Source organism: Microdochium trichocladiopsis, assembly GCF_020744255.1.
Source record: "Microdochium trichocladiopsis strain MPI-CAGE-CH-0230 chromosome Unknown B0I36scaffold_2, whole genome shotgun sequence".
Taxonomy (NCBI): Eukaryota; Fungi; Ascomycota; class Sordariomycetes; order Xylariales; family Microdochiaceae; genus Microdochium; species Microdochium trichocladiopsis.
The window spans coordinates 126,955-154,778 of NW_025763545.1; the positions used below are offsets into that span (position 1 = coordinate 126,955).

The window sequence follows — 27,824 nt, forward strand, 5'->3', positions numbered from 1 at the left end:
CGGATTTTCGGAGGGGAGCGGCCAGGGATTAATTGTGCTTCTCGATGGTGTTGCTCTTTGCAGTTCTCCTAGTTGGACTTTATTTCCCAGTAGACTCGAAGTGTGACGATCTCTTGTTTCGGCTTGTAGTTGTTCAAGCTCGTCCTGCACTGTTGCGCTGGGCAAGTGGAATGCGTGTCATGAGATTGGGATAGCTGAAGGCGTAGTAATCTGCGGCACGTCAAAGTGAATCCTTGTCAAGTTAATATAGTTACCCCAGGAAAACGAGGGGAACTAGGGGGCCTCAATGGATAAAGTTAGCCAGCCTGGAAGTACGTTCTTCCGGCGTGAGGCTGAACTCGGCTCCTTGGGACTCAGGATCCATTCTTCTGTAGAACCATGCGCGCAATATGTGCATCCTCCTGGAGTACAATGAAAAGCCTCAACAAGCCCACGGAACCCTGGTGAAGAAAGCAGCCACCGGTTTACCTGCTTCATCATGCCACAAAATCAAGCCGGCATGGTCTCGGACTCCAAGCATCTGATCCTGTTCGCTCCTACCGCCCGACCTGCTCGGTACCGGTTGTTCTACTCGCCTTCTACATGAATGTCTTTATTTAGTCATCAACTCCGCTGTACTAACACCAGACTGCGAGTTGTTTGGCATCGCAGCATTTTCGACCACCACAACTCCTCTGGCCTCAGCCCTGCTAATCCTCCTCTTCCTCGAGAAACGGCACCAGCACCACGTACAGCAGCCCGCGATCAGAAGGAACATGCAGATCGGGAAGATGATGACGAAGTACAACAGCCCATTTTCACCGCCGCAGCAACCATCATATGGCTGGTAGCAGGGCTCCATGGCAGCGAGGGCGCTATCCGTTGGCAGGCCTGGCGCCCAGCTCCTCAGCGCGGTGGTGGTGCAGAGACCCAGCGGGGGAGGCGACGGGCTGAGCTTGGAAACGTCAGACTGCATCCATTGAATCTCCCATGCTTTGTGGAGGTGGACCTGGTCGAAATTGGTAATGGTGTATGTGGAGAGCGCGTCCTCGTTGTACCCGCGCGTGGTGGCAGTCAGGTAAACTGTGCCCCGGCCGCCCGAGACGCAGTCGTAGGTTTCGCCTTCGACCTGATCGTACTTCGCACTATTTGGTGTGAATCCTCTGTGGTCGCAGGATAGCCGGTGGGGGATCACCCGCCGAGGCCCACGTTAGCATGGGGGAAATATTGTGAGCTTTGGGGAGGTGCTGCTAAAACATGATGATGCGTCGTTCTATGGCCAATAACTTACCCCGCGCAGCATCTCCCCCAATAGAGGTTTTGCGGGTCATTGCTTCCGCCCACCATCGCCGGGCCCATCCACCACGCCGTCCAACTGCTCGGGCAGACGGCGGGGCTGTATATTTCGCCATCGCCTTCACATGTCCCGCTCGAGTCGGACAGATATAGTGTCACCTGCGTGGTTGTTGGGGGGGCTTTGTAATCCGGCGAAATGGTCTGCATGACAGTGGTGGTGATGAAACGGCCGGTGCATTTGCTAGGCTTGACGTAAGGCGTCGTCATCGCGCGGACCGTTCTGGACGACGAGGGGCTGCCAACGGTGGTTGACATTTGGTCCAGGCTGGAAGGGAACTCGGTCGTGGAGGACGCCTGTACTGACGTGGGCGAGGCTGGAGAGGTGACGGCAGTTGCGCTCGCGCTCGACTCGCTGGCCACCATGCTGCCTGAGCGCTGTGCGTGCTTGTAAGGATGCATCATGGCACTGTTGATGGTGCACGAAAAGGGACCGGCCGATTGTGCCAGATTCCCTCTGTGGTCAAGCACCGGACGATTTGCGATGTTGACTAGTGCTTAACGAGCAAAGCTAACGTAGTGCTGAGGACTTGTGATGTTCAATCTGTCTCGCGATGAAGGCCTGTCGACGAGGATGACCCTGTGGGCCATGGGGAATGGGGAAATGAGAAGTGTGTTGGTTTGTATTTTGCGCGTCCTTTATCGTGGCTATCCTATGCCATGCCGTCTGGCCAGCAGAAGAGCAAGGGGGCAGGGGTGTTGCTGGTTCTCCCCTGCCTAGTTCCCATACAGTAGCTTGACCTGCTCACTGCGACCGAAAGCAACTAGGGTTCGGCAGGGACAGAACAGGTACCGCGTCTTCCCTAGCAGATGGTAGGATCAAGAGCGGGCCATCAGGAGGGCCTCGGCTTGGCAAAACTGCTTAGCTGATTGCTTGTCCATTGCTTGTTTCGTTGAGCCTTCCACTTTCCTTCAACGCAATCTCCGTTTTCCCGGACCTCAACATCCGCCCGGCAGGGGTAGGCTGGATGCCTAGAGTTCTGACAAGTAGCGGCGCTCCCTCGCCTAGCTCGATAGCATCAAGAGCCCCTGTCCAAACCTGGCCCTCGTAGCGAACATGATGGCACCTGGATCGACACCATCCCCATGTGCAACTACATGGACCGTGACAGCGGCCACGGTTGCGTGTTACCCATCCTGGACTCCGGGGCCGTTGGCGACGACAACGGGCTCGAGAAAGAATGCACTTTATCGAGCATCTATTCGACCGTGAACTTCCTCCGGCACGACGTGCAGCTTTAGAAGTCCATCACCGGAGAGGTGGCGGCGTACCAGCTCACCACCTTCCAGAACAAGCCGCGGGACTGCACAAGAAAGGCGGACGTCGATAATACTATCGAGGACGACCACTCTATTAAATAGTGGGACACGACCCTGGCCAGGCCCGGGCGAGTCCTCGTCTACTCGGAGTACTCAGACCGTTGCTAACCAGGAGACCGATCCGGCTCTATACCACATAGGCATGAGCGGCAGTGGCCTATACCACTTCCCGACAGTCACCGAGGTCCATGCTAGAAGTCGGCTCCCGGTCGATCAAGATACATTCTTCTGAACAACCATGCATGCAAAGGGTGCACCCTCCAAAAACAGGCAATCGTCAATCCAGAGAAGGCGGCTACCAGTCAAATATAGCACTTATCGTAACAAGTGACCGAGAGAAATGCTGCAGCATAGCAGACAGTATGCACAGCAGACAGTATGCACAGCATAGCCTGTCTGCTCAAGTGTCAGCACTAAGCCAGACCTTGTCTCGCCCCACTGCATAAGCAGGCAACAGTATAAATCACGGTTCCATCCCTGACCCCTGAACTACACTTTCCAGTCGGTCTTGCTCTGTGGGGCCATTCTAGGCGGAGGCGGGTTGACTTCTATCCGCTTGAATGAGGCACCATCAACATCAAAGAATCTCGCGCTTTGCACATCGGGACTCCCTATCGTGTTAGCAGCGGAGACTCACGAGAACACCCTTTTGACAGCTCGTAACAGAGCCTGGCCCTCACAGCTACACCGCTTGGGTCTCCTGCGCACCCGCAGCGATTACCACCGCTCGTCAGCTGGCATTTTTCTCACAGACAAGAACCCAGAGCCATGGCATCCTCCGCCACAATAACACCACCAGCACAGGGGGGTGACCTCCCACTCGCGAAGCTCACTCTCCCCGACGACCAGATCTTCACCCTCCCGGACAACCGCGGGACCCTAAGCTACATCGTCTTCGGCGACGCTTCGGCCTCTCCGCACCGGACAGCCTTCTTCAACCACGGCACGCCCGGCTCGGGCCTGGAGGCCGCAGGGTTCGACAAGCTCTGCAAGGCCCGGCGCATCCGCGTCATCGGCGTCGACCGGCCGGGCATGGGCCGGTCGTCGTTCCAGCCTGGCACCGGTGGCGGCGGCAACAACACCAGCAGACGCATCGCCGATTGGCCCGCCGACATCCTCGCGCTGGCCGACCACCTGGCGATCCCGTCCTTTGCCATGATCGGCATCTCCGGCGGCGGGCCGTATACCTACGCGTGCCTGGCCGAGCTGCCGCGCTCGAGACTCGTCGGCGCGTGCATCGTGGCCTCGGCATATCCGGCCCACTTGGGGTTCGAGGGGATGATGCTGCAGAACAAGATCGTCTTCACAGTGTCTTCATGGAGCCCGTGGGTCGTGGAGAAGCTGTTTGACTTTGCGATCGGGCGGGTCGCGCGGGACACGGCGCACCCGGAGCGGCTGGCCAAAATGCTGGGCGACGGGTTCAACGTCAAGGCGGACAAGGAGGCGTGGCAGACGGGCGGGCGGGCCAAGACGGAGGCCGGCGTGGACCCCGCGGAGTTCCGTGCGTTCATGGTGGAGGATGTGCGCAGGGCAGTGATGGGAGGTTGTAGAGGCGGCGCGTGGGACATTTATGCCATCACGACGGACTGGGGGTTCAAGCTGGAGGATGTTGCGGACAAGGTGCAGGCACTGGCAGGGACGGACGAGGACAAGAAGAAGCTGGTCGTCTGGCATGGGGCGCAGGACGTCAATTGCCCCGTCGGCTGGGCTCTGAAGGTCAAGGAGGTTATTAGGGACGCAGACTGGAGGATCTCGGAAGCTGATGCTCATTTTAGCGTCACGGTCAACCATCTCGCTGATGTGGTGGAGGTCCTTGATAGAATGCTGGCAGAATGAGAGGTCTGGCGACGAGATGTAACGATACCAATGATAGACGAGGCTCCCTGGCGTCCCATTATCTCTAGGAAGCAAGGAAGGGAATGGTGTAAAAGCTGTATGAGGTAGACAAAGATGAGCAAAGTGTGTGAAAAGATGAGGTTTTCGAACAACAAGTTTCCACGATGCAACCTGGGGGGTTTCGGTCTGTAAACAGACAAGAAGAGACGAGAGGCACAAACGCTCGCGCGACGACCCAGATGCTAACATTGTGAGCAGCCGCTCCGGCCGCTGCCGGCCTGGCGGCGTACATCCGGTCCAAGCCAAACGCCCGCGGAGGCACAAGCCCTCAGGCCATGTTTGATGAGATGCGGCGGCTGGCAATATTCTGGTGACATCGCATGCGCCCATCGTCTTCAACGGCGAGCCGGCCGCCAATATCTGCGCCCTTCTGGGCGGCACCCCAAGACCAAATCCCAGGCGCACCATTCTTGCAGGCCGCCAGGAGGCCGAGGCGGAGGATGAGGACGGTGGGAGCTGCCCGTTCCTGCCCATCTCCTTCCGGCCTGGCTCTCCCGCGCCGGTGTGCACGGCCAACTGCGGCAAGCTCTGGTCCGGCATCTACGGCAACCCGACGACCGTTCCGACGGTGCAGCCACCCGACTTCACCTCGCCGGTGCCGACTGCCACCGTCGACCCCAGCGCATTGCCGACCCTCAACCCCGTTCCCACGGGCGCCCCGATCCCCACAGACTGCGCATCCGTGTCGAGCTGGACCACCTGTACTCTGGGCGGCCCGCCGGGGGCATCGGCCTGTCAGACCTTCAGCACCTGTGTCTCCACCAGGCAGCCACCGGCCCCGGAGCCCACAAAGATGACGACGACAAAGACCCAGCCCGCCAACCCATGCGCGACACCGATCCGGGACAGCCCCGAGTGCCTGGGCGGCGACTACTACAGGTGCGTCCAGGCGCCCAACGTGTCGTGCGGCCTGCAGTGCGCGGGCAGCAACAAGCTCCAGCAGGCGCAGTGCACGTCGCAGTGCATCACCAAGGCCGGCTCCGACTGTGCCAGGTACTGCGCGGACAAGGTCGGCTGCGACACGTGTATCGCGTCGTACAATCATTTCCTGGGCGGCGACGAGGCCGGCGCTCGCCTGATCCGTAGCAGGAAAGGTATGTCGCGTGGTGACAGGATTCTGGGATACTCCAACGCCATGCATGAGGAGCACCTTCAGCTAACGAACCTTGTAGGAACGCCAAACTACTTCTGCGGATGTGATCCAATCTAGACAACGGATCAGCTTGGTCTCGCCATCCTGCTGTGCTTCCTCCTGGCGCCGGAACAGGAAGATTATTTATCGATCATACCAAAGCACGGCGATCTTGTTTCAATGTTAGACGTCTGTGCATGAGACCGTCGCGCCCAGCCTTGTTTCGTGATCTCTACGAGTACCCACCCCCCCACTACATCCAAGGTCCATTACATGTCGGCCACGCCGATGTCGTTCAAAGTACCCAGCCATTTCTTGGTTTCTTGATCTCATGCGTATTCAATAAAATTCGGGGCATCAATTGGGCCACCTCCCGTTGTGATGGAGGGAATATATGTAGTTCGTTCTTCTCGGCCCCACAGTCCCCGACGTCCAACCCGCAACAGGTACTCCAAGGGCTCAATGCAGACTGGACAACGAGCAGAAGCAACCAGTGCGGCCCATGATCCTCCAAAAATAGATTATCCCATAAATAGTATGCGCATTGTCCGCTACGCTTTACATGGCCGAGATGGAAGGCGACAATCCTCTCCTCGGAGATGCGGTGAGCCTCATCCTGAACCACGCCGAAAGAGTCTTGTCTCGATATGTGGCAAGGCAAGATGGGGCGGACAAGCGGGAACACGGGGAGGACACCGAAAGTTCGTTCAGCTGCTGCCCGAGGCGGGCGCCTACATTAACGCGCATGGCGCCCGACACGGCAATGCGCTGCAGGCCGCTTTAGCGCAAGGACATCAAGCAATTGTTCTACTGCGCCGAAAGAACGGCGCCGGTGGACGCGAAGAAGCCCATCAAACAAAAATGATTATTAAGCCTGAGTCAGGACCTATGTTTCAGGCTCCTGAGCCAAATCTTGCTGACGCTCGGATGCGCACCTGTTGCAGCGGCCGCTGATTTTCCTGCTGTGAGTGGCAGCGAAGCTTTCGCTTTTCCGGAATTCCGATATTTAGGTGGATCCCGCGCTTCGCTTTAAGAAGAATATCCGTTTATACACTGTGAAGTGCCGCGCCTACCACGTTTTGATTCTCAAGGGACAATATTAATTTGAAATGGTGCTTGTATATAAGCCCCAGAAGCATGTCGCTGTACCCCGTCGGCACCAAAACTAAAGCTGCAAACTGCTAAGCTGCTTCCGTTGCTGATTCTCGCTTTTTTTTCTCTTTCAACCCGAACTATTCTTCAATTTGGACTCTTCTTCAACCCGAATCATTCAGTACCCTACCATAGCACGTGCACCCGTCCCCGGAAACATGACTACCCAACGAGTCGACGTTCACCACCATTTTGTCCCGGAGTTTTATGCACAAGGTGCGTGGAAGGCGGTTTGCATCCGTTTTTCTGTGAAAGGGCTGACCTTGCCGTAGCTTTACAAGCTAAAGGCGGTGACCCCTCGGGATGGGTGACCCCGGACTGGAGCCTGGAGAAGGACCTGTCATTCAATGACCAGCATCGCATATCATTCGCCTTTCTCACCATCACTGCTCCCGGTCCTACTATTCTCCCCCTCGCCGAACAGGTTGGCTTTTGTCAACAAGCCAACAAAACGGCCGCCGAGATCCGCGCGGCCCAGCCAGCCCGCTACGGCTTTTTCGCCTCTATTCCGTCTCTGCTTGACCCTGAGTCTGCCCATAAAGAGATCATCCACGCGCTGGATGAGTTGCAGGCTGACGGCATCATCTTGTACACCCGCTACGGATCGGACAACCATTACCTAGGCCACTCGGATTTCCGGGCCACCTGGGACCTGCTCAACAAACGCGGCGCTATCGTGTTCATTCACCCAACGCACCCGGTCGATACCCAATGGGCCAGCCCCTCGCTCCCGCAGCCAATAATTGACTATCCTCATGAGACTACTCGTACAGCCGTCGACCTTATTGTCTCCGGCATCATGCATGACTATACCGACTTGAAGATCATCCTCTCTCACGCCGGTGGCACCTTGCCCTATCTGGCGCTGCGTCCAGCCACGGTACTGCCGTATCTTCCATCTCCGACTGCGCCCGTTCCAGCAGAGGGTCAGTCGGGCCGCGACCTTACGAACCAGTTCATGGAGGACGCCAAGCGGTTCTACTTTGACACAGCATTATCGGCGGGGTCCCATACTCTGTCTCTGTTGAGAGAGTTCGCGAAGCCGGATCACGTGCTTTTTGGTAGCGATTTCCCTTATGCGCCGACGCCCGCTATCGCAGATATGAACGCGAGACTGGACAGCTACGGCGCAGAACACGAGGCATTTGTCCAGTCCATTGGATCTGGGGCTGCATTGAAGTTGTTCCCTCGTTTGAGCAAGGTCCTATCGAACGATCACCATGCTTAGCTCCCAATGGATCGCTTTGCAACTACGTCGCCAGCATGGTCGTTGTCTACAGTTACTTCTGCATCTGCGGCGTGCTAGTGCTCGGTGATGACCATGAACAGCCTCCTCTCAAACGATGATTTGGCACCATGCTAATTCCAGCAGATGCATGGCTCGGGGCGCATTTGGTTGGTCAACAAACACGTGCATCGTGATGCATCGTGCCATTGCTCCGCTGGTGTTGTCGGGCCGCTTTTCCTTGCTGCCATGGATTCCATCATAGTCCTGGGAAGTGTGATCGGGTGTATACTATCCTGAAGTCGGTACTCGCACGTGTTAGATAGTCACATCGATCTCCAAAGAAGAGGGTTCCCTATAGTTTTAATTAGTTTAACGCGTTACTGTTGATTTCTTTTATGCATTATTGTGCGAGTGCTCGCAAAGAGGCCCACTCATTTGTGGATTACCCGAGGAACTATCAGCACAGTTTATGATAATACTCTAGCTGCGATCGAAGTTATTTCTGCGTGCGCCTGCGCATAGCCCCGAGTATCCGTGTATGGGCAGGATGTGGTTATGCGATAGGGTGCATGGTGAGACAACAGCGGCCAGGACATAGGCGACGTCAAAAGTCATTATGGCGCCTGCGCATCGGAGTGTCCCAATCTTCACACATTGCATTTGCCGGGTGATGTCTCAAGTGGAGTACGGACAAGAACCTCTTAAGATTATTATAAGTACATCATCGAATGAACGACTGTTCCGTAGTCGAAGTCAAGTTGTCACGATCCTAATTCTGGTAGTCAGGTAGAATCGGGAATGCTGGGGTATGTTCGTTGGTGAAGGCAAGGTGCCACGTCTAAGCAATACTCTCGGTGTTATCGTCGTAATCTTAGGGTTTGTCGGTTGTGTGTCTCTTTGGGAGAAATCACTCATGCAAACAGGGGACGATAAGTCTCAAGTGTGCGTGTAGAAAAATACTTAGATTGATGGTTAAAGTATAAAGGCCATGACTGTCTATCTAGGGGATCCTCCTTCAACCATCCTGTTGTTCTTATGCCGACATCCCTGTCTCGTCAGCCCGCCTCCTCTGCGTCGCATGGCCGACTGGTGTGTGTCGGGAAGCCGACTGCCAAGGGTCGGCATCTGCTTGTGTGATGTGCTTGGCGGGACTCCCGCACACAGGTATTCCTCCGGTTGGTTTGGCCTGGTTACCTAAGGTGCTCTGCCATGTGCCCAGCTTGGCCCTCGATGAGTACATCAGCTGCTTCGTCATGCCTGCGCCCGATGGCCGCATGTTGGGTTGTTACATATAGGAACCGGAACCCCGGAGTATCCCGCCAACGTGCTGACCCTGCCCTTTCATCTAGCTGTGTCTCTCCATGCTAGATTTGCCGCCTGCTCAAGAAGCTCGCGGCTTCAAGACAGACACTTCGAAGCGAGGTCCAGAATTGCCGAAGCCATAAACGAAGGCATCCAAAAGCTCCTGGTCCTTGTTTGTCAGAGTGCCGTCGAGTGTAAAGTCGAATCGACTGGTCAAGAGCGCCAGCGCAATGGTCAACTCTGCGTGCGCGAGACTGTAAAAAAAACACAAATGTCAGTTACTCTTCATGTCAATGTGTCAAGCTTTGTTTCAAAATCCATCTGCTCACTTGACTCCTAGGCACTGTCTGGCACCCTTGGAGAAGGAAACCAGCCACTTATCCAGAGATTTTCCGTCTCCACCAAGCCACCGGGCTGGGTCAAACTCATGGGCATTTTCGCCCCAGATCTCCTTGTCCCGATGGACTGCGTATGCAGACATGCTGACGGTGGTCTGCATCAAGGACGATATATAAATTAGGCAATTGCTACACCGGCGTGAACGAATGGCTACACCGGCGTCACTCTTATACAGGCGTCGCTTTTACGGCCTTTGATTGGTCCATCCCTTTTTGTTAGTGCATTTAGATTCTGCCAACAGCGCCCGTTGTACCTCGGGCTTACCTCTCCACCGCAACGATCGACGCGCCTTATGGAAGCTCTTCACCAGCTAGCTACTACACTAATTACCTCTTTGCCGCATGTCGAGCCTACTTAGAATGATTTTCGCGAAAGATACGGTATTTGTTAAGGTCACAGGGCTGGAGTGAGGTGTGTTGGACCCCTGCTGAGACCAAAACTCGAACACAGGCTGTATCAGATCGCGCCAACAGCCTCATCTAGAATCGGCATCGCAAAGCAGGTCTTTACTTTCTGCCCGAAATGAGACCCTTCTTTCCTTCTTTCATAGTCGAATCAAGTACTCTTTTACTCATCTTCTCACCGTGCGTGCGACACTCCCTATCGCGATCGAGGCCGTCATGTCCCAGCCCGAGTCTCCATCTAGCTCCCTAAGCAACCAACGACGACGAAGCTATCAATTCCGGCCTCGAAAACGACAGCGGCAGGACCAATCTGATAGTTCAAGACCACCTTCCTCTAATAGCACAGGCACGAGCATTGGCCGACACTACGGCGTCGGCGACGATGAAGCACTCTATAATCTTTTCGCCTCATATCCAGAGACGTTGACGACCGCGCCACGGCCCCGTGGATCGCGCGGGCTGAACGAGCCACCATGGGGGCTACGATTCGATCAAGAGATTCACCTTTCGAACGATTTCCCATCCCAAGGAAGACGGTCCCAACGAGTTAGAATCCCTATACCAGGCCCAGAAACGGACCAACTACCTCGCTCCTCTCCACCGCAATCAGTACAAGAGCATCCCTCTCCCACCAAGGCCGAGTTTCATTCTGTTCTCAAGCTAGTACGCGAGGTGATTGGGACACACCGGAGACTAACCCTCGAGCTCGTCCGGTCATACGAACAAGTCCGCCAATGGCGTGAGAGATGGGGTTACTCGCCGCTTAGTTCAGATGCACTCGAATCACCTCCGCCCTACTCGCCTCCCCGAGACAGGCACTCTCCGACTATAGCTTCACCGCCCTTGCCCGACCTCTCGTCATCGCCTGTCCCTGACGGGATCCCGAACCCAGCTATCCCAGGCGACCCAGCGCCGTCAGCCGAAGTCCTGTTCGAGTGGGTGAATACTTTCGCGAAGGCTAATGGCTTCGGTATTGTTCGACGAAATGCACATTCATATAAGGGTCGGAGGATCCGGTACACTTTTCAATGCGATCGATTCGGAGAACCAGCCCCTAGTCAAGGCGCAGGACTTCGACGACGGAAGTCTCGAAAGTGTGGATGTAAATGGATGGTTGTTGCCGAGGCGTTAGAAGAGGGGAAGTGGCTCTTACGACAACACTCGAAGCCCGAACACAGCCAGCATAACCACGGCCGCAGCATCGGGCCATCTGCTCATCCCTCCCATCGGAGACTCACCGAGCCTATCAGGACAACGGTCGAATCGACAAGCCGTCGGGTCGGAATTCGGGCCCGTGACGTACGTGCTATCGTCCAGGAGCAGCATCCCGAATCATCCTTTACACGGAAAGACATCTATAACGCCAGATCTCGTATCAACCGAGACAAGCTGGATGGCCATACTCCTACTGCAGCACTGATCAAGCTGCTTGACGAGATGAAGGTTCCCTATCTCGTTAAGTGGGGAGACGATGAGCCAAACCGTCTTGTTGGCCTTGTCTGGACATTTCCTTACTGCCTCCAGATGTGGAAGCGGTTCCCCGAGGTGATCAGCTTCGACAACACATATAACACGAACCGCTTCAAGCTTCCCTTATTCCAAGCAACGGGACAGACATGCCTTGGCTCTGTCTATAACGCTGCCTTCGGTCTGATAGATAACGAGAGGAGAGAAGGGTTCCAATTCCTCTCCGAGAGCATTCGACAGCTAGCAGAGCAGCACTCCATCCGGCGACCGGATGTGATCGTCACCGATTTCGACGACCAGATGAAAGCCGCATTGAACGACCAGTTCCCCGATGTACAGCAGCAGCTGTGCATCCACCACATCAATTCGAACATCCTGCTTAAGTCAAAGCAGAGGTGGGTTAACGCCCGCAGCAGCAGCAGAAGTAGCCCTGGTACCAGCGACGGAGAGGCAACTACCCCGCAGCCACAAGCTCAACTAACCCCTCAAGACCGAGAGTTGGTTCACACGCCAATAACCGAGGCTATCCCTCATAACTATCGAGGAGTTCTCATCATGTGGAAGCTCGTCTTATTTGCTGAGACGGAGGAGGCCCACGACGAGGCATGGGCAAACCTCTGTAAGGAGTTTGATGACCAGCGAGCTATCCTGCGGTATCTCCATGGAACCTACATGCCCGTCAGGGCCCAATGGGCCCGCTGTTTCATCCGGAAGTATCGCAATTTCGGGGTCCGTGTCACCTCTGGTACAGAAGCAAGCAACAACAACATCAAGAGCTATCTTCTGAATGGTATGAGCAATCTTTATCGCCTTTTTGAGGCTATGCAGGACATGATGAAGGACCAAGAGCGGGATTTCAACGATGCCTGCGCAGCGGATGAGGTACTTACCGCACGAGAGTATATGGGGTCCAGCTCGGAGTATCTTGGCGAACTCCGAATAGCGCTCTCTTCGAAGGGTCTCGGACTGATCACGAAACAATATCGGCTGGCAAGGAAAGCAATGCCGACAGGAAAGAATCCGTTTCCTGACCCTCTCGGGGATTGCGGCGAGGAATGCTCGGTTTCGACCGAACTTGGAATCCCCTGCTGTCACACAATCTACTCAAAGCTGGGAAGTGGCACGCCTTTCACCAAATGGGAGGTCCATCCTCGGTGGCGCCTACGAGAGCCATCCTCTCGAGATCCATACCGACGAATCCTCGACCCTAAGATCGCCACTGCTCTCCGGGGCAGACCTAAGAACACCACGCAGGTTGTTCCAGCGCGGCTAGCCATCGGGGCAAGCAGCCAGCCCAGTAGCCAGCCAGCCAACAAACCAGCAAGCAAGTCACCACGGCGCAGACGTGGTCGACCACCGGGAAGTCTCAACAAGTCAACGCTAGCTAGGCCTCCACTGGAAGTGAGCCAACAGACCAGCAGCCAGGCTAGTAACCAGGCCAGTACCCCATCCCAGCGCCAAACGCGCAGCCGGTCAGTTGTTCTTGGAGCTGGAAGAACTACAGGAGTACGTGCCAGCGGGCGGCAGACGCAGCCTAGCATTCGTAGGCGAAGGAGTCAGTGGGAGCTGCTTGACAGCGACGAGGAGGTACTTCCCTCGATAGTAGTGAGAGGATAGCGATATGGAGAGCTGGCATCTAGAGCATACTTGAATTGGTCTTGTTCTGCAGATCTTGTTATGAGCTCGATTTAGACCTGGGTTGACCCTATTGGTTCTTTACCGAAGCTGAGGGACTTGTTAAGGGAGCTGGCTTCACCGCCTTTGCGCCGATGTACCTGTGGGTCGAAGGAAAAAAGAGCGAATCAGAGGCCATGGAAGTGACGCCTGTGTAAGAGTGACGCCGGTGTAGCCATTCGTTCACGCCGGTGTAGCAATTGCCATAAATTAGTTCCGCGTTCACTATAAATATAATAGACTACCGTCACAGGAGACGGCGCTACCAAGAAAATATAATTTGCTCAGAAGGACAAATGGCGAAGGGAGAGAGACGGGAGGAAAGAGCAATTAAATCGCATTGCAGGATAGGAAAAGGTTCACTAACCCCAGGAGGAATGATCTTGCCGTCAACGACGAAAGGCTTAGCTCCAGCACGCGCAGGTGGAACTATGCGAGGTAGGCGTCCAGGCACAGCATTGGCATAGCGTACCGCTTCCTTGATAGTCGCAGTCTATTTGGAGGGCATCTGCTTGTTAGCATACTAACTTCTCGTCCTTCCAAATGCTCTTGGTGCATCTCCCCGGAGGAATGGAGGCTTCAGATTCTATTGTTCCCGTCTCACCAACCGTCTGGTTGGTAGGACTCCTTGATTTTGGCGTGGAATGATATGTCGACAGTGCAAACTCACCAGATATGGAAGTCGCTCTAAAGCGAGCAAGTCAAAGTCCTGCTCCGTCAGGAGGTTTGCCTCGCGGATTTCCTTCTTCAGTGCGTTATACACAGGCGGACTTTTCAGCATTTGCAAGAAAGCGACGGTGAGTGTAGTGGCGGTAGTGTCAGAACCGGCAATAATGATGTTTTGGGCCTCAGCCACAAGATCAGTGTACTCAAGATCTTTGATTGCGTCAAAGACAACCATCCGTCGGTCACCAGCTGCGACGGTACCGATGGGCTCCTTGGTTTGGAAGTAATTGCGGAGGATGTTTATAATCAAGTAGGCGAATCGGGCGGCACGTCCATTGGCACCACCTACCGCTGCTTGAAATGAGAGTGGCGCCTTGGACATGACTTTCCGGAGGACCGGGAAATATATAAGCTCCCATGGGCCACTCAACATCACATCTAGGACCTTGAGAAAATTGGTCTCGAACCCTGGGCCCTCGGCTTCGTCCAGCTGGCCAAGGGATTCGCCGAATGAGACTTCTGATATAATATCTACTGTCGCGCATCTGTGAGATGGAAAGGATTGTCAAGAAGTTAGCGAACGCCACATTGGCAATGTGATCCGAGTTTCAATCATAGTGGGAGAGCGCGTGTGGTCAAGTATTTTCCGAGCCAGATGGAGTACGTGCTCGGGCTTGTGTTCCTCCGCAAAGTCACTAAAACTTACCTGATCGCGTTTGAAAATTGTAATGGTTTACCATCAGCATGTTCGCTGATCATCTCACAGAGCTTGTCGAGCTTGTCATAAATTAAGTGCTGGAAGCTGGAAATTGATGCCTTGGAAAAGAAGACCGAAAGTTTCTTGCGCCGGGCCCGGTGCAGCATTTTGTCTGGTTCCGTAGTGACGGAGTGTGGTAGGAGAAATCCGTCGTAAAAGGCAGAATCCTTCAAAAAGGCGTGATCTTGAGAATAGATGGTGTGGTATTGTGACGAGTCCAAAATGTGGATCTCATTGGGACCAATGCGAAGAAGGTTTGAGTCTGAAAAAGGTCAGCAACCAAGCTAGTATGTGTGGTGGTACACAGCTCAAAGCCCGGCATTTCTGTGCCCCTACCACGAAGTAGACCGATTATAGGTAAGGCTAGAAGGCAAGCTTGTGTGACTCAAAGGCACGCACAAGTGTAGTAGAATATAAACAAGACGTGGTCGAAGACGACGGACGGCATTTCAGATACCCGACGCACAAGCTCGGAAGTACCCAAAAGAGTTTGGATACAGAAAAGATGGTCACGTGCGTAAAGTCTCTCGCCTTGTAATTGAAGGTGAAGGGGGCAATGGGGAGTAAATCATTTTGAGGTCAATCGGGAAGTGCTACTTACTGTACTTGCGATGTAATTCTATAAATCTTTCAGGTGCATGACCAGCCTTACTCACGCTATAGAGCCACAAATTGGATAATGCAGCTCGACGGGGCCCTGGAATGCCTGCTAGCGGATGCAGGTAGAGCAAGTAAACGGCACGGAGCAAAACGGTTGCTCCCGTGCCCAGGAGGATGGTGTTCAAGGATGGCCATACAATGTCCCCCTGAACTGGAATGAGAGTCATGATGAGATCGTGAAAGACTTGTGGAGCCATGGCTGTAGCTGAAAGGGCCACTTTGGGTCGAGGTGCAGAAGATTATTCTGAACTGAAATAGAGCCAAGGATGACGGGAGGGATGTTGAGAAGAGGACTTTTGAGGAAATATGAGGAGGATTATACGAGGAAGATGCCTAGTCCCCGACGAGAAGAAGTTTTATAGTTGCGACGACCCAAGTCCTATACCAGTAAGTACAAGTGGTAGGATCGTATGGAGGTCTTCTTGGTCTCGGTAACACGGAGCTCGATAGTTGCGATGACGTACGTTGGAACTCCGCGAGCGGGATGCGGGGCCGGCGGGCGCGGCATACCGACACGGCGTACCGACACGGCCCACCGACACGGTTGTTCCCGCACAGTGGCACGACGCCCAGGAGATTCCCAAAGAGTTTGTTGTAGCCTCCATCCTTGTCACATGTAGACAGCAATGAGGCCCAGCCAACGTACTGACATGATACTTGATGGCCCCGACAGAAGCAGTGCTCAAATTGAGCATGTCCTAATGGATGGATCGTGGTGATGTTGGATAACATTCATGGCGACTGACGAATACGAATGATACAGAACAAGCCTGTCCCCATCCCCAGATTCCGCGAACATAACCGACTCCAAGGCACGGGACTCCAAATTGCTCGGTGCCTACGCGCGCAGAATAGAGCTAACTCCCGCCATACTTGGCATCGAAAGAAAGATGCATAGCAAAAAGTCACTGACAGAGTCTGTGCAGATGCTACGGATGCTACGGACGCAGGCTTGCGCTGCACTCCACGTCTTGCAAGTTGCGATATTATCTCAATTGGGACTTCGGACGCCCTCAAGTCGCCTCATAGTAGCACTCGATCAAAAATTGTTCCTCGTTAAGGGATTTAAACTGTGCTCGTTCCAATTACAGGACCCAAAAGAGCCCTGCATCAGTATTTATTGTCACTACCTCCCCAAATCGGGATTGGGTATTTCGCGCGCCTGCTGCGTTCCTTGGATGTAGTAGCCAGGGCGGCGCCCTGCGCAAGGTACGGTGATGTGAGGTGGCACGCGTTTCCGAGGACAGCAATAAAGCCCTTGTTTCAGTCTGTTACTAGATATTGGGGAGTCAAGGGATAATATACGCTTGAGTCTTACCTTGATCCACACCACGAGCTCTTTATGGTGGCAGAGCTTCCACTTCAAAGCACTCGGGACGCTGGAGATGATCTTTGTTAACCTAGCGAACTACTTAGCTCGAGAATATTCTAAGAAAAGACAGGCCGGTCGCATGCGTCTCATCCCAGCCTTCGAAAAGCTCCTGCATCTCAGCTAGGTCGCCTAGCGTTCGACTCCGCTAACCATCTGCGCCTACGACGATATCTGCCTCAATGGCCTCTGCGCCCTTGATGTGTACGACTGCCTGCTCGAAGTCCACATAGGTGACCTCAGCGCCTAGACGCAGGTTGACTCCGTCCTCCTGAGCTGCGACCCAAAGCACCTCGTGGTAGTCTGGAGCGAGAAATGACCCCGAAATCGAGAGTATCAGCATTGCATGCTAAAAAATGGAGTAGCTGACGCTGACAATCTATCGTGTTCCTCTGTCGCCCAAAGAGTACGCCAAATTTACATCCATATATTGCCAAAGTGCTCCAGCATCTTCTGTCCTCCATCGATCCGGAACGACAGCTTCCCGTCTCTGTAATGATTGTCGTCGACAGAGTCAATAACGACACCCCCTTTCAATGAGCTGTGAGAGCAGGCCCAGTTGTTCGACGACTCTCGTAGCACTCTGAGGTAACTGAATTCCAGCGCCGATCTTTCCAAGGGATGGTTAGGACTTTCGGAAATGGAGGGCTTGCTAGGTGAGTAAGATATGTACTGACAGGAGCAGGGGCCGGAGCCTGCTCCAGCACTGTTACATCCAGGCCTTCTTTTGCACATTTCAGCGCGCACGCTAGACCTCCAATGCCGGCACCGAGAATTACCACCTTCATAGCTTATGGTATCTTGCTGTTTGTGCAACTTTGATCGTTATCCTCCCTGAGTTGGATGGCGGGGAGGAAAGTTGTCTGGACGGTAGGCAAAGGCTTTCGGGAAGTCGACTCAAGTATACCTTTCGGTCAGGGGTGCAGATTGCGTTCACTAGCACAAGAGGTTACATTGCTAGGTGTCGAGCAAGCAGACGGCAGCCCCAGTTTCTTTGTAAAGATGCCTTCTGTCCAAGCCCCCCAGAGGGATTGGGGACATGCTCATCCAGGTGTAGCTTTATCCCGTAATGCGCGCGGCGTAAGCTGGAAAAGCCGGGCCCAGCAACCACGACGGGGATGATGGCTCCTCCGATCAGCGCCCCTCCACCGTTACATGTTGCTGGCGGGAACTTCCAGCACGATAAAGCCTTCTCTGTTCGAATTTCATCGTGTCCGACACGTCGGCTACCTACATTCAACCCAGGATAATGTGCCTTGTGGGTAGGGAAGCATGTGCTCTGTGACCCTGTTCAAGCAGTACAGACAATACGCCCGCAGGGCAAGACAGGCCAGTGCTGAAGAGCAACAAACATACACTCATACTGCCGCCTGACTCTCACATGCTTGTTTTCATTGTTCGCGACCTTGCTGACTCATTCTTCTTCATACTGGGCTAAACGAATTTCACTCAAAACCATAAGTTCTTTTCCACAGGCTGCTTTCAGCTCACCAACAATCCCAAAGCTGCGGCAGCATCTTTGCCAGCATCCTCAGCCTTTCCCGTGACGAAGCCGAGTGGAAGTGGAGGACCCCAGATGTAGAGAGAGTCCGGGCCCTCTGGTGAGCGAGTAAAAGCTGTATCTTGATTGACCAGATCTCCGTCGGCGTAATGCTCCACGATATTGCCTGTCGTGTCGAACCTACAATAGTACATCTCACGTCAGCAAGGTCACCCTGTGATACAAGGACCGTTGGGATCTTTGTTCCCCGAATGAAAGCTCGACTGACCAGTAGTCGAAGACTTGACTACCGAGGACATGTCTTCCTATACCCCAACAATTTGTATACCCCTTCTCGTATAGCCATTTATGGCCAAGAGCTTGCGTATCCGTGTCATTGACTTCATAGCTGGAGTGGTGCACGAATGCTGGTTTTCCATTTGGACTGACGCCTAGAAAGAAGCTCTGCACAAGTTGAGTCAGACGCGCGCAGGGCCATGTGCTGTCTTTACTTACATGATGATCGGTGTAGATTGGTCCGAGATCGATGTGCATGAAGCAAGTCACGTCCTTGCCGGTCTCCGGATTGAACACTGCGTCCGTAGGCACCAAGTTGATCAAACTGGTGTACCAGTTGAAGGTCGTCTCATACTTGTCATGAGGAACCATGTAGCCATAATGGCCCAGTTTGTGGACAGGACTAGGCCCGCTGTTAAACCTCCGGAAGTGACCTCGCCTGGGCTTCTCGTCTACCAGGTTCACAATCGGCTTCTCGTCACCAACGATACGATTCGTCTCCATCGTGGCAGACCCCATAAGTCGCGACTGCCCGTGAATAAAAGAGACAAGGAATCCGTTTGGGTCTTGGATGCTCACACGTTTTGCTCCACCAGGACCATGGTCTTCCTCAATCGGTGTTGCATTCGGCTGCGCTGCCGCAGTTTCCAGATCCTTCCTTGACTCGACCTCCCACGTGGCTCCAATGAAAGCACGACGCGACGTGAGCGACTGCTCCGCAACGTAGATGTACTGGTCCTGTCCGTATCCGCTGAAGTATATGCGCGACTCATCGCGTTGCCTCTCGATCATCCCAAAGTCCAGGAGGAATTTGGTGGCGGATTCGAGATTGGGGTGCTGGTAGTGGACGGATGCAAGGCGAAGGACTTTAATCTTTGGTTGCGAAGCCATGGTTGGAGGAATGCGCTTGGGGATTTTGTAATATGTCAATGCCAAAAAATGCCCATGTGGTTGAATGGACGTCCAAATGGCTCGGGGATGGAGGAAATCAGTACGATCTATAAACCTCATCCAGTACTTGGTAGGAAAAGGTTGAGCAACTTTTCCACCCACGAACGCCTGCACGGTCAAGGTCGGCATTCGCGCTCTCGCCGTGCTGCAGGGTACCTTAGTACACTTTTCATTTGTCCGGGCTAACCCTGTAAACTATATAGTATCCACCAGGTTTCGGACGGAGTTTCTTCACGGACTTCTCCCTCAGGTAATGTCAGTCGCAGCGCACAACAACACCATATCCTGTACTTGCGATGACGTTCAAGCAGCTTGTTCGGTTTGAGGAGGGCGGGCAAGTCCACCATGGCGAACTAAGGGAGGTTGACGCTGCTAAAGGGTACACAATCGAAGTCCTCGCTGGCAACCCTTTTCACGGGCTGAGCCCAACTGGCAAAGTTGTGACGGTGCCAAAGGTTCGTTGTGACAAGGAAGCTAAGGCGCAAGTCTTGTTGTGTTGTGGCCGCTGACCGGAAACTTGCGCACTGCAGCTTCTCTGTCCACTGGAACGCACCCCGATCATTCTTTGCGTGGGCCTGAACTACAAGAAGCATGCCGCCGAAGCCAAAGTCAGTACCATGCGGCAGGCCTGTCAGCCAGCAGGCGACCAATGCTGATAATCTACGTCACTAACATTCTTCTCAGTTGGAAGTACCGACGTATCCTGTGTTGTTTATGAAGCCGAGCGACGCGCTGGCGGGTCCGTCTGATCCGATTCGTGTGCATCCCGACGCGCAGATTCAACTCGACTACGAGGGAGAGCTCTGCGTTATCATTGGACGCGACGCGAAGAACCTCACAGAAGCTGAGGCGTTAGACTACGTGCTGGGCTACGCAATAGGCAACGACGTGTCGGCTCGGAACTACCAGGCTCCCTCCGCTTCTGGCGGACAGTACTGCTACGCGAAGTCCTTTGACGGGTTCGCGCCTATCGGGCCTGCCATCTGGTCTCCTGCCGTTGTCCCTGATCCGCAGGCTCTGTACTACCGAACCAAAGTGAACGGAGAGGTGGTGCAGGAGACTTCCACGGCGGACATGATCTGGTCTGTGCGGCAGCTCCTTGCCCATTTCTCCCGTGGGACCACACTTCGTCGCGGGACTGTTATCATGACAGGGACGCCGTCTGGAGTAGGATTCTTCCGTAACTCGTTCCTCAAGGACGGCGATGTCGTGGAGGTTGAGGTGGAAGGTCTCGGAAGGGTTTCAAATTGCATACAGTTTAGCTAAGGTAGTCATCACAACAGCCACTGGAGCATCTTTGACCATCTGATGCATGTGCACAGCGGAAAGCATGATCTCTCCATTAAAGAGTCAAAAGCCCTATTAATCCAGTAAAAGAAGTGTAAAATGGAGTTACAAACAAATTCCACTAGTATCAAGTGCTGTTCTTTGAATTTCTTTCGGTCTTGGCTTCGGCATAGGAGCGTGCATCGTCATCGCCAGGGGCTATCCAGGTACTGAAGTCTTATCTGACCTTTTCGGAAGTCACTTCTTTGGATGGAGATCAAGTATCCTTCAACACATCAACTGCTGATATGTTGCTTTGAAAGTGTGTACAAATCTGCAGGTTGAAATCTGGATGGACAGGTCGGACTTGGTGCAAGATGATTGTGCGGGGGTGGGTGGAAGTATGGAGGGTGGGCACGGCGAAGAGCGGCAATCCCCAACTCCGCGCCATGGACTTCTCAATTCCACGGACGGCATTTCTCTACTTCTATAGTTCGGATCCTAGGATTGGCCGCGGAATCATGCCATGTTGCTTCCACACTGCATTTGCACTACCCCTCTGCACAGCAACCGGCCGGTTTGTGCAAGGCCCATGGCTATCTATAATTAAAACTGTGTCCCACAAGCTCTGTTCTGCCCTTCACGCATCGCCACACCTGTTTGACAAATCCAGGACAGTGCGAAGTAAATCGCGGTCCTCTATCTTCTTGGATTTGTTGGCATCCTGAGATGCACTTGTAGCTTCTCGCAGAGTAAGAGTTCAGAAAGCTCAACATGTGGGTGGACCTTCACTGACGAGATCTTTCTCTTTCTAGGAGGAGGAACACGAAGGAAAATGGAGCGCCGATCGAGCGCAGTGGCTGTAGGTTGGCGCCACCCATATCCAGAAGGCAGCAGACTCGATGCCTTTCGCCGCCACGTGAACCGCGTGTACAGGCTGCGCCTCCAGACATATGATGACATCCACACCTGGTCTGTGGAGAACCTAGAGCAGTTCTCTCGGGCAACATGGGACTTCTGTGGCATCATCTACAGTGTTCCCCCGGAGAAGGTGGCCAATGGACTCCCCAACATGTGGCCTCGTCCTGAATGGTTTCCGGGCGCGCGACTCAATTACACCGAGAATATCCTTGCAGCCGGCCTGGCAAACCATCCTGACCAGATCGCTTTATCAGCACTTCGCGAAGCGGGCACCCACTGCCGCCATTTGACTTGGAGCGATCTACGACACCTTGTTGCACATTACGCCAGTGCCATGCGAGCCGCAGGCATACAGAAGAGCGACCGAGTAGCAGGTGAGTCTCGACTGGTACGCAGTCGATCCTTTTGCTCATTGGCCCTCTCAAACAGTCTCACCTCCACGGCCAGCCGAAAGAACATGACTGACGGAACCACTACTGTCTTCACAGCCATTCTGTCAAACTCCATCGAAGCCGTAGGCCTTCTGCTTGCTGCTGGATCCATCGGAGCCATTTTCTCCTCCACAGCACCCGATCTAGGAGCCTCCGGCATCGTTAGTCGATACGAGCAAATTCGGCCAAAGATCTTGTTCGTCGACTCCGAGGTCTTTTATGCTGGGAAGCACAGAGTTTTGCACAAGAAACTGGCAACAGCGATCACCCAACTAAGGCAACGGGTCCCAGAGTTGCAAAAGGTAGTCACGGTATCAGGGTCAAATTCATTCTTGAAGGAATGGTAAGCTTGACCTATGTGGATGACTACTCGCTATTCAGATGGCCGTTCACTTATCCGATGCTTGACTTCTTTAGTATCTCCCTTCGACAATTCTTGGATGTGCCGATCGAACCGTTGAGCTACGCCCAAGTGCCATTTGATCACCCTATCTACATATTGTACTCGTACGATGTTGCCCTCCCCCGGCCCCACCCCCTATTCTCACAAGACCAATCTCAATCTCTACTAACGACACAGCAGATCTGGAACGACAGGGACTCCTAAATGTATGTATAGATCAGAACCAAAATGGGGGGATATCATGCTAAGCACCAAAACCAGGCATCTGCCACTCCGGCGGAGGTGCACTCCTCCAGCAAAAGAGGGAGCTCATCTTGAGCACCGACTTAAACAGTGACTCAACATATTACCAATACACAACTGTAAGTAGTACTAAATACCATTGAACTCTCTCTGAAGCACCAGGTTGACAAAGGATGAAGACTGGCTGGATGATGTGGAACTTTCTAGTCGGATCGCTCAGCGTCGGATCTCGAATTGTGTTGTATGATGGGAGCCCCCTACACCCAAGTGCAGCATTCCAAGTCAAGCTCTTGGAAGAACAGAAGTATGTTTGCCCTGGCTTGATTCCTAACTACATGACGTAAAGCTTGAGCTGACGGTGTCGCTCAGCGTGACACATTGGGGCACTAGCCCTAAACTATTGACAGCCTTGAAGCTCTTGGGTTTCAAGAGGACTGAGCCGTTAGAATCACTGCGCTATGTTATTTCATCTGGGTCCCCTCTGTCCTCCGAGGTGGCACACTGGTTTAGAGATAGCTTCCCAAAGCGCGTTGGCTTGTTCAGCGGTTCTGGCGGAACAGATCTGGTGGCAGGAAGTAAGCATTGCTCATTAGTTTCGTCTTCCACGCATGGCGTTGCCTGCTAACGCGAGTTCGCAGTAATCAACGGAAATCCCATGGTGGAAATATTTGATGGGGAGCTCGCCTCATCTCAGTTAGGCATGAATGTGCAGGTGTGGAATGCACATGGGTGCGACATTGGCATGACAGGTGAACGCGGCGATCTCGTGATCACCACGCCGTTCTTCAGTATGCCAGTCTGCTTTTGGGGCGACAAAGATAACGAGAAGTACCGCAAGGCCTATTTCCAGAAATTCCCGGGGGTTTGGTGTCATGGGGACTTCGTACTCAAGAACTTCGTCACAAAGGGCTACGTGATCCTTGGTCGCAGCGACGGCGTCTTGAACCCCGGAGGTGCGTAAACACAGATACTCTGTCTGATGCTGATTCGATTCCAGACGTGGAAAAGAAATGAAAGGGCGGGAAGCTAACGGAGCCAGCAGGGATCCGTTTCGGAACTGCGGAAATATACGCTGTCGTCGACCAGATCGCTCAAATCGAAGACTGCATCGCCGTTGGGCAACGGCGCCCAGGCGAAAATGATGAACAAGTCCTCCTGTTCCTCAAAACCGAGGCAGCGGACTTTGATGGCCTTCAGCAGAAAGTCAAGGCCGCTATCCGGGAGCAGGTCGGCCCCAGGCAGGTTCCCGCCTACATTTGCCAGGTTCGGGATATACCTTATACATTGAACGGCAAGAAGATTGAAATGGTGGTCAAGTCTATCGTGTGCAAGGGGAAATTGACGAATTTGGACTCTGTGGCCAACCCAGAGTGCCTGGAGGAGTATGCAAAATTCGCGGACCTTCCACTCTCATCAGAAGCAGCCAGATTGTAGGGGTTGTACGCATGTTTAACGTTTGTGTTCATAGTGCTTGCATTTATTAGCAATTTCTTATATGCTGTTGACATGAACAACATTGTGTTCCCACTTCAGATAATCCTACACCCTGGGCCAATCCTCAAACCTCAAAACGCCAGGTAGTTGAACGGCTGGCAGTCGTCACTCAGTCGATCGAGATCTAGCTGCAGATCTTGGTCGATGTTATACACGTGGTCCGGAGTCAGAGATGGGTTGCCCGGATTTGCATTTGCCAGACTGTGCATCTGGGCGTTCCCCATCTCCGTGTAGTCTAGGAGCGTGTCAGGAATCTCAAAGACTTCCTCACGCGATTCGAAATTTCTTGAGACGCCATTCGAGAGTCCGCTTTTGTCGAAACTTGTTCTCTCCACCGTTGGCGGACTGGCATTGGCATTTGACCTTCCTCTTGCGCTTGGGTTCGCGTGTGGGAAGTATATGGCGAAGTATTTGGCGAGCTGAGCATCTACTTCGCCCAACGAGGTGCCTTGACTCAGGATTTTCAAAATGTCTGAAACGTCAGTTGATCGACAGTTTTGGTCTCTACGTTTTCGTGGTTCTTACCAAGTAAGATGGATCCCAGCTTCCAGATAGCAGTGTGTCCGGATAGAATCAGCATTAGCATGTCTTGGTGAGTTTGTGAGCCTCCGTTTGGTAGCTGGAGCAATTGCCTTGAAGGTTGCGTATAGATTGGAACCATAGAACATATGAAGAAGGGGTGGCTCAACTCAACGTAATCAGGATGCCAGTGGAAGATGAGGTGGCCAACTTCGCGCCAACTGGTTAAGGTGCCTGCTGCGCGTGATGCACCGAGGGTGGACACGGATGAGCGCGCCGCCAGGACCATCAGATGCATACCAATGATCCAATTGGAATCTGCAAAAGTTTCCGAATTAAAAACGAGGGGGTGCTTCTCCAGTCCAAATCGTTGCGAGATTGCCAAGGTGAGACAAGTAACCGAGTTCGCAAGATCATCTTGGTCCTGGGAGCTGGCGTATCTGCTCGAGCATGCATCGTTGCAAACAGCGAGGAGGTAGTTGGACAACAGGAACCATGCGCGCGCATCCTGGTTGGGGGAACGTAGAAGCACCTTCCAAGACTCGGATGGCCGTGGGTCAAGGAGAGGAGACTCTACTGGCTCGTTGGAAAACCAAGCAGCATCGCTCACCGGTAGCTTCACGGCCATCCTCTGTCGATCAATGGCATGAGGGCGCCTGCTCATTATCGCAGAAAAGGTATCCAGCTCCCACACGAGCCAGAATGCTCTTCGATGCTCCTCGAGATCCATCCAGGATTCCTTGCTTTCAGCGAAAGCTTCTTCTTGGTCCATGTTATACAGGTCGAGATCATATAACAAGCGAACGCAGACTCCTGTCAATAGCCAAGACTTGTGGGTTGGACCTGAGGCGTGCAAGTAGAAGGCCAAGAGAATGCAGCCTTGGAGATAGCACAGGGTCAGCTCGTCCTCGCTTCCTCGGAGGCCATTATAGCATTCTTCTGCAAGCACAGCAAAACGCGCCCCTCGATCCGGTGGTTGGATAGCCCCGAGAAAAGGACTGTTCGAAAACCGCGCTGCCAGCGCAAAGATGCCGTACAGCTGGAACATTTGCAATGTAGAGTACTCGTCTTGCTTAGCGAATGTGGACCCTGGATTGCTCATATGCAGAGAGAAGAATTTGGGTTTGTGAAAGACCGGAAGCCACGCCTGAATTTTGTTGAAGAAGATGGTAATGAGCTCTGTAGCAAGCGCTTCTGGGACGTCTGCAATTCTGGATACGTCGCAGACTCTCATTGGTGCTTGTGAAGTCTCTGAGGAGCGATGATCATAGCGACAGTCTCCAGGGCTTGCTGCTGAGAAATTCATGAAACTGTCATCTCCGGATGGTGTCTGATCGGAGCTAGTCGATGTCGTCATCGGATTTGCAGGTATTCTGCACTCCAGGTCGTCGTTCTCTGGCAGAGTCATCGTGGACATCCGTCTTTCCGAGGCCGTGGGTGGTATTCGATCTGACGCTGGATCAGAGGTGAGTCTCAATTCAAGTAGATCAACGAGTCTGTCTGATTGCAGCCGACGAGTTAGCTTTATTGTATAAAGCGCCCATGCCCATCAGCAGCGGGACCGGTTCCGTGTACTCTCGCTTCTTCCCTTTGATCCCACCACATGCACATTCTCCCGGACAGTCTCACTCACCAAGCCTTTCCGGATCAAGCTTCCTCCTTTTGCTGCCTGGTAAATTCGAGCCCTTGCGCTGTTCCGGCGTCTTCCTCTTCGTGGGGAATGTACATGAACCTCCGGTTCTGTAGCAGAGTCCACAGATTGGTTGCCGCATGTCACCTAATTGAGGAGAAAGGCAGCAGTCAGTCTAACCATAAGTAAGGCACGAGAACGGCTCTGCTGAGCGTTTTCTTTACATTTTGTTTTCTTCCTATTGCAAGATGAATAAAGCTGAGCGATTGGCACGGCGGAATTTGACCGAGGACGAGCTCGGTGCGCGCCCGAGGATGACTTACCTGCGGCACTCAACACACGCTCTGTGCCCTCTGTTCATCAAGTAAGGCCATGAAGTCGGACTACCTTGCTGCAGTGGTACGTTCTCGGAAGGGATTTGGCCGGGTTCGAGGTGGCCCGTAAATGGGGGGGAGGCCATGTGGAAAGCAAAACCCGAGAACAAAAGAACAAAAGTCCGCTGGACACTGGACGGAAACGATGAGAAGAAGTAGCTGCGCGAAATCCGAGAATGCGTTGTGTTAGAACAATACTAGACAGGACTGGCGCACCGTGGTCGCCGATGGTAGGAATGATGCAATGAATTTCTCTTCTCCTCCGGTGGTCGAAAGTCAAGTCCATGAAGGGGCCAACTGCGGGGGTTGGAGGGTGTGGCTCTGGACGACATCGCGCGTGGTCCAGAGCTTCCGGGCAGCGTCACGTGCCCCTGAGGGGAAGTGGGTCGCTCGCCCAGTGCCGCACACACCGCTGTGGGTGGAGAAGCGGGAGATGTCCTCGAGGTCCTACCCTGTATACATAAAACTGACTCTAGTGGTCTGTGCTTAGTCAAGACAAGACTGAACTGGCCATTTGGATCTTCTTTCAAGAAGGGGCGAACCACACTAGGTGAGGCTAGGCTGGCACATCCAGGGCTGATTGTTTGGTGCCATGCGATCAGAACCAACAACGGGTAAACCCCCGTCTCTTAGTTGGGAACGATGGCTTTATGGCTTTTGTGGGGGACAGATGTCCCCTGTCAGAGTGGCTGACTCTCGCCTATCAATTCATAATCGACACAACCGTCAAGGGACTCTGGGTTTGAGAATGGGATTCAACCGTCCAATATCATGCTTCCTGTCGCTTGATCTCGCGTCCAGGCACGTAGCAATGCTCTAGATCCTGCTCTCATACTCCTCGTACAGCAGAGCGATCGCTGGGCTGAGGGGGGGTTTGGCGCTTCTTGTACACACCAACTGGCCAAAAACTGTACAGGTTGCTGCACCAAGCACCCTTGTGTTTGAGGGACACCAGCCAGCTCACCCAGCAGCCGTATTGCAGCTGGTGAACGGGGTCTGAACCATCGAGATGGTCAAGTGCCATTCCGTCGTTTGAGGCATTCTCTATACACAGTCT

At 53.6% G+C, this 27,824-nt stretch overlaps 10 protein-coding genes across 10 annotated transcripts; 5 read left to right on the forward strand and 5 right to left on the reverse strand.

Moving 5' to 3' along the window:
- Positions 1-230: 230 nt before the first annotated feature.
- B0I36DRAFT_61500 (uncharacterized protein) lies at positions 231-1,946 on the reverse strand. The gene is made up of 2 exons (XM_046163099.1): positions 1,271-1,946; positions 231-1,142 (listed from the first exon to the last, which is right to left on the reverse strand). The coding sequence occupies exons 1-2, from the start codon at positions 1,735-1,737 to the stop codon at positions 593-595; spliced, it is 1,017 nt and encodes a 338-aa protein (XP_046016193.1). The 5' UTR covers positions 1,738-1,946; the 3' UTR covers positions 231-592.
- Positions 1,947-3,161: 1,215 nt separating this feature from the next.
- Positions 3,162-4,637, forward strand: B0I36DRAFT_313255 (Alpha/Beta hydrolase protein). The gene has a single exon (XM_046152600.1). The coding sequence runs from the start codon at positions 3,421-3,423 to the stop codon at positions 4,486-4,488; it is 1,068 nt and encodes a 355-aa protein (XP_046016194.1). The 5' UTR covers positions 3,162-3,420; the 3' UTR covers positions 4,489-4,637.
- On the forward strand, positions 4,624-5,758 carry B0I36DRAFT_358821 (uncharacterized protein; the record flags this gene model as incomplete). The annotated part of the gene is made up of 4 exons (XM_046158023.1): positions 4,624-4,672; positions 4,747-4,858; positions 4,948-5,642; positions 5,721-5,758. 4 exons carry the CDS (start codon positions 4,624-4,626, stop codon positions 5,756-5,758), a joined length of 894 nt encoding a protein of 297 aa, XP_046016195.1.
- Positions 5,759-6,990: 1,232 nt separating this feature from the next.
- Positions 6,991-8,060, forward strand: B0I36DRAFT_358822 (uncharacterized protein; the record flags this gene model as incomplete). Its single annotated transcript, XM_046158024.1, has 2 exons — positions 6,991-7,048; positions 7,105-8,060. The coding sequence occupies 2 exons, from the start codon at positions 6,991-6,993 to the stop codon at positions 8,058-8,060; spliced, it is 1,014 nt and encodes a 337-aa protein (XP_046016196.1).
- A 1,381-nt stretch (positions 8,061-9,441) lies between these two features.
- B0I36DRAFT_358823 (cytochrome P450) lies at positions 9,442-9,843 on the reverse strand (the record flags this gene model as incomplete). Its single annotated transcript, XM_046158025.1, has 2 exons — positions 9,442-9,616; positions 9,692-9,843. The coding sequence occupies 2 exons, from the start codon at positions 9,841-9,843 to the stop codon at positions 9,442-9,444; spliced, it is 327 nt and encodes a 108-aa protein (XP_046016197.1).
- A 4,063-nt stretch (positions 9,844-13,906) lies between these two features.
- On the reverse strand, positions 13,907-15,586 carry B0I36DRAFT_345244 (cytochrome P450; the record flags this gene model as incomplete). The annotated part of the gene is made up of 4 exons (XM_046156339.1): positions 13,907-13,933; positions 13,977-14,517; positions 14,679-14,991; positions 15,331-15,586. 4 exons carry the CDS (start codon positions 15,584-15,586, stop codon positions 13,907-13,909), a joined length of 1,137 nt encoding a protein of 378 aa, XP_046016198.1.
- Positions 15,587-18,240: 2,654 nt separating this feature from the next.
- On the reverse strand, positions 18,241-19,426 carry B0I36DRAFT_371784 (Glyoxalase/Bleomycin resistance protein/Dihydroxybiphenyl dioxygenase; the record flags this gene model as incomplete). The annotated part of the gene is given in 4 exon segments (XM_046160043.1): positions 18,241-18,439; positions 18,528-18,703; positions 18,755-18,947; positions 18,957-19,426. Coding segments are annotated over 4 exon segments (1,038 nt in total).
- Positions 19,427-19,782: 356 nt separating this feature from the next.
- B0I36DRAFT_371785 (fumarylacetoacetate hydrolase family protein) lies at positions 19,783-20,752 on the forward strand (the record flags this gene model as incomplete). Its single annotated transcript, XM_046160044.1, has 3 exons — positions 19,783-19,941; positions 20,017-20,094; positions 20,171-20,752. 3 exons carry the CDS (start codon positions 19,783-19,785, stop codon positions 20,750-20,752), a joined length of 819 nt encoding a protein of 272 aa, XP_046016200.1.
- Positions 20,753-21,155: 403 nt separating this feature from the next.
- B0I36DRAFT_371786 (uncharacterized protein) lies at positions 21,156-24,184 on the forward strand (the record flags this gene model as incomplete). The annotated part of the gene is made up of 9 exons (XM_046160045.1): positions 21,156-21,162; positions 21,619-22,047; positions 22,162-22,447; positions 22,685-22,713; positions 22,769-22,869; positions 22,930-23,090; positions 23,183-23,325; positions 23,389-23,703; positions 23,793-24,184. The coding sequence occupies 9 exons, from the start codon at positions 21,156-21,158 to the stop codon at positions 24,182-24,184; spliced, it is 1,863 nt and encodes a 620-aa protein (XP_046016201.1).
- An 8-nt stretch (positions 24,185-24,192) lies between these two features.
- On the reverse strand, positions 24,193-27,065 carry B0I36DRAFT_313263 (fungal-specific transcription factor domain-containing protein). The gene is made up of 5 exons (XM_046152601.1): positions 26,717-27,065; positions 26,618-26,631; positions 26,397-26,540; positions 24,770-26,263; positions 24,193-24,716 (listed from the first exon to the last, which is right to left on the reverse strand). Exons 1-5 carry the CDS (start codon positions 26,851-26,853, stop codon positions 24,316-24,318), a joined length of 2,190 nt encoding a protein of 729 aa, XP_046016202.1. The 5' UTR covers positions 26,854-27,065; the 3' UTR covers positions 24,193-24,315.
- Between the last annotated feature and the right edge of the window lie 759 nt (positions 27,066-27,824).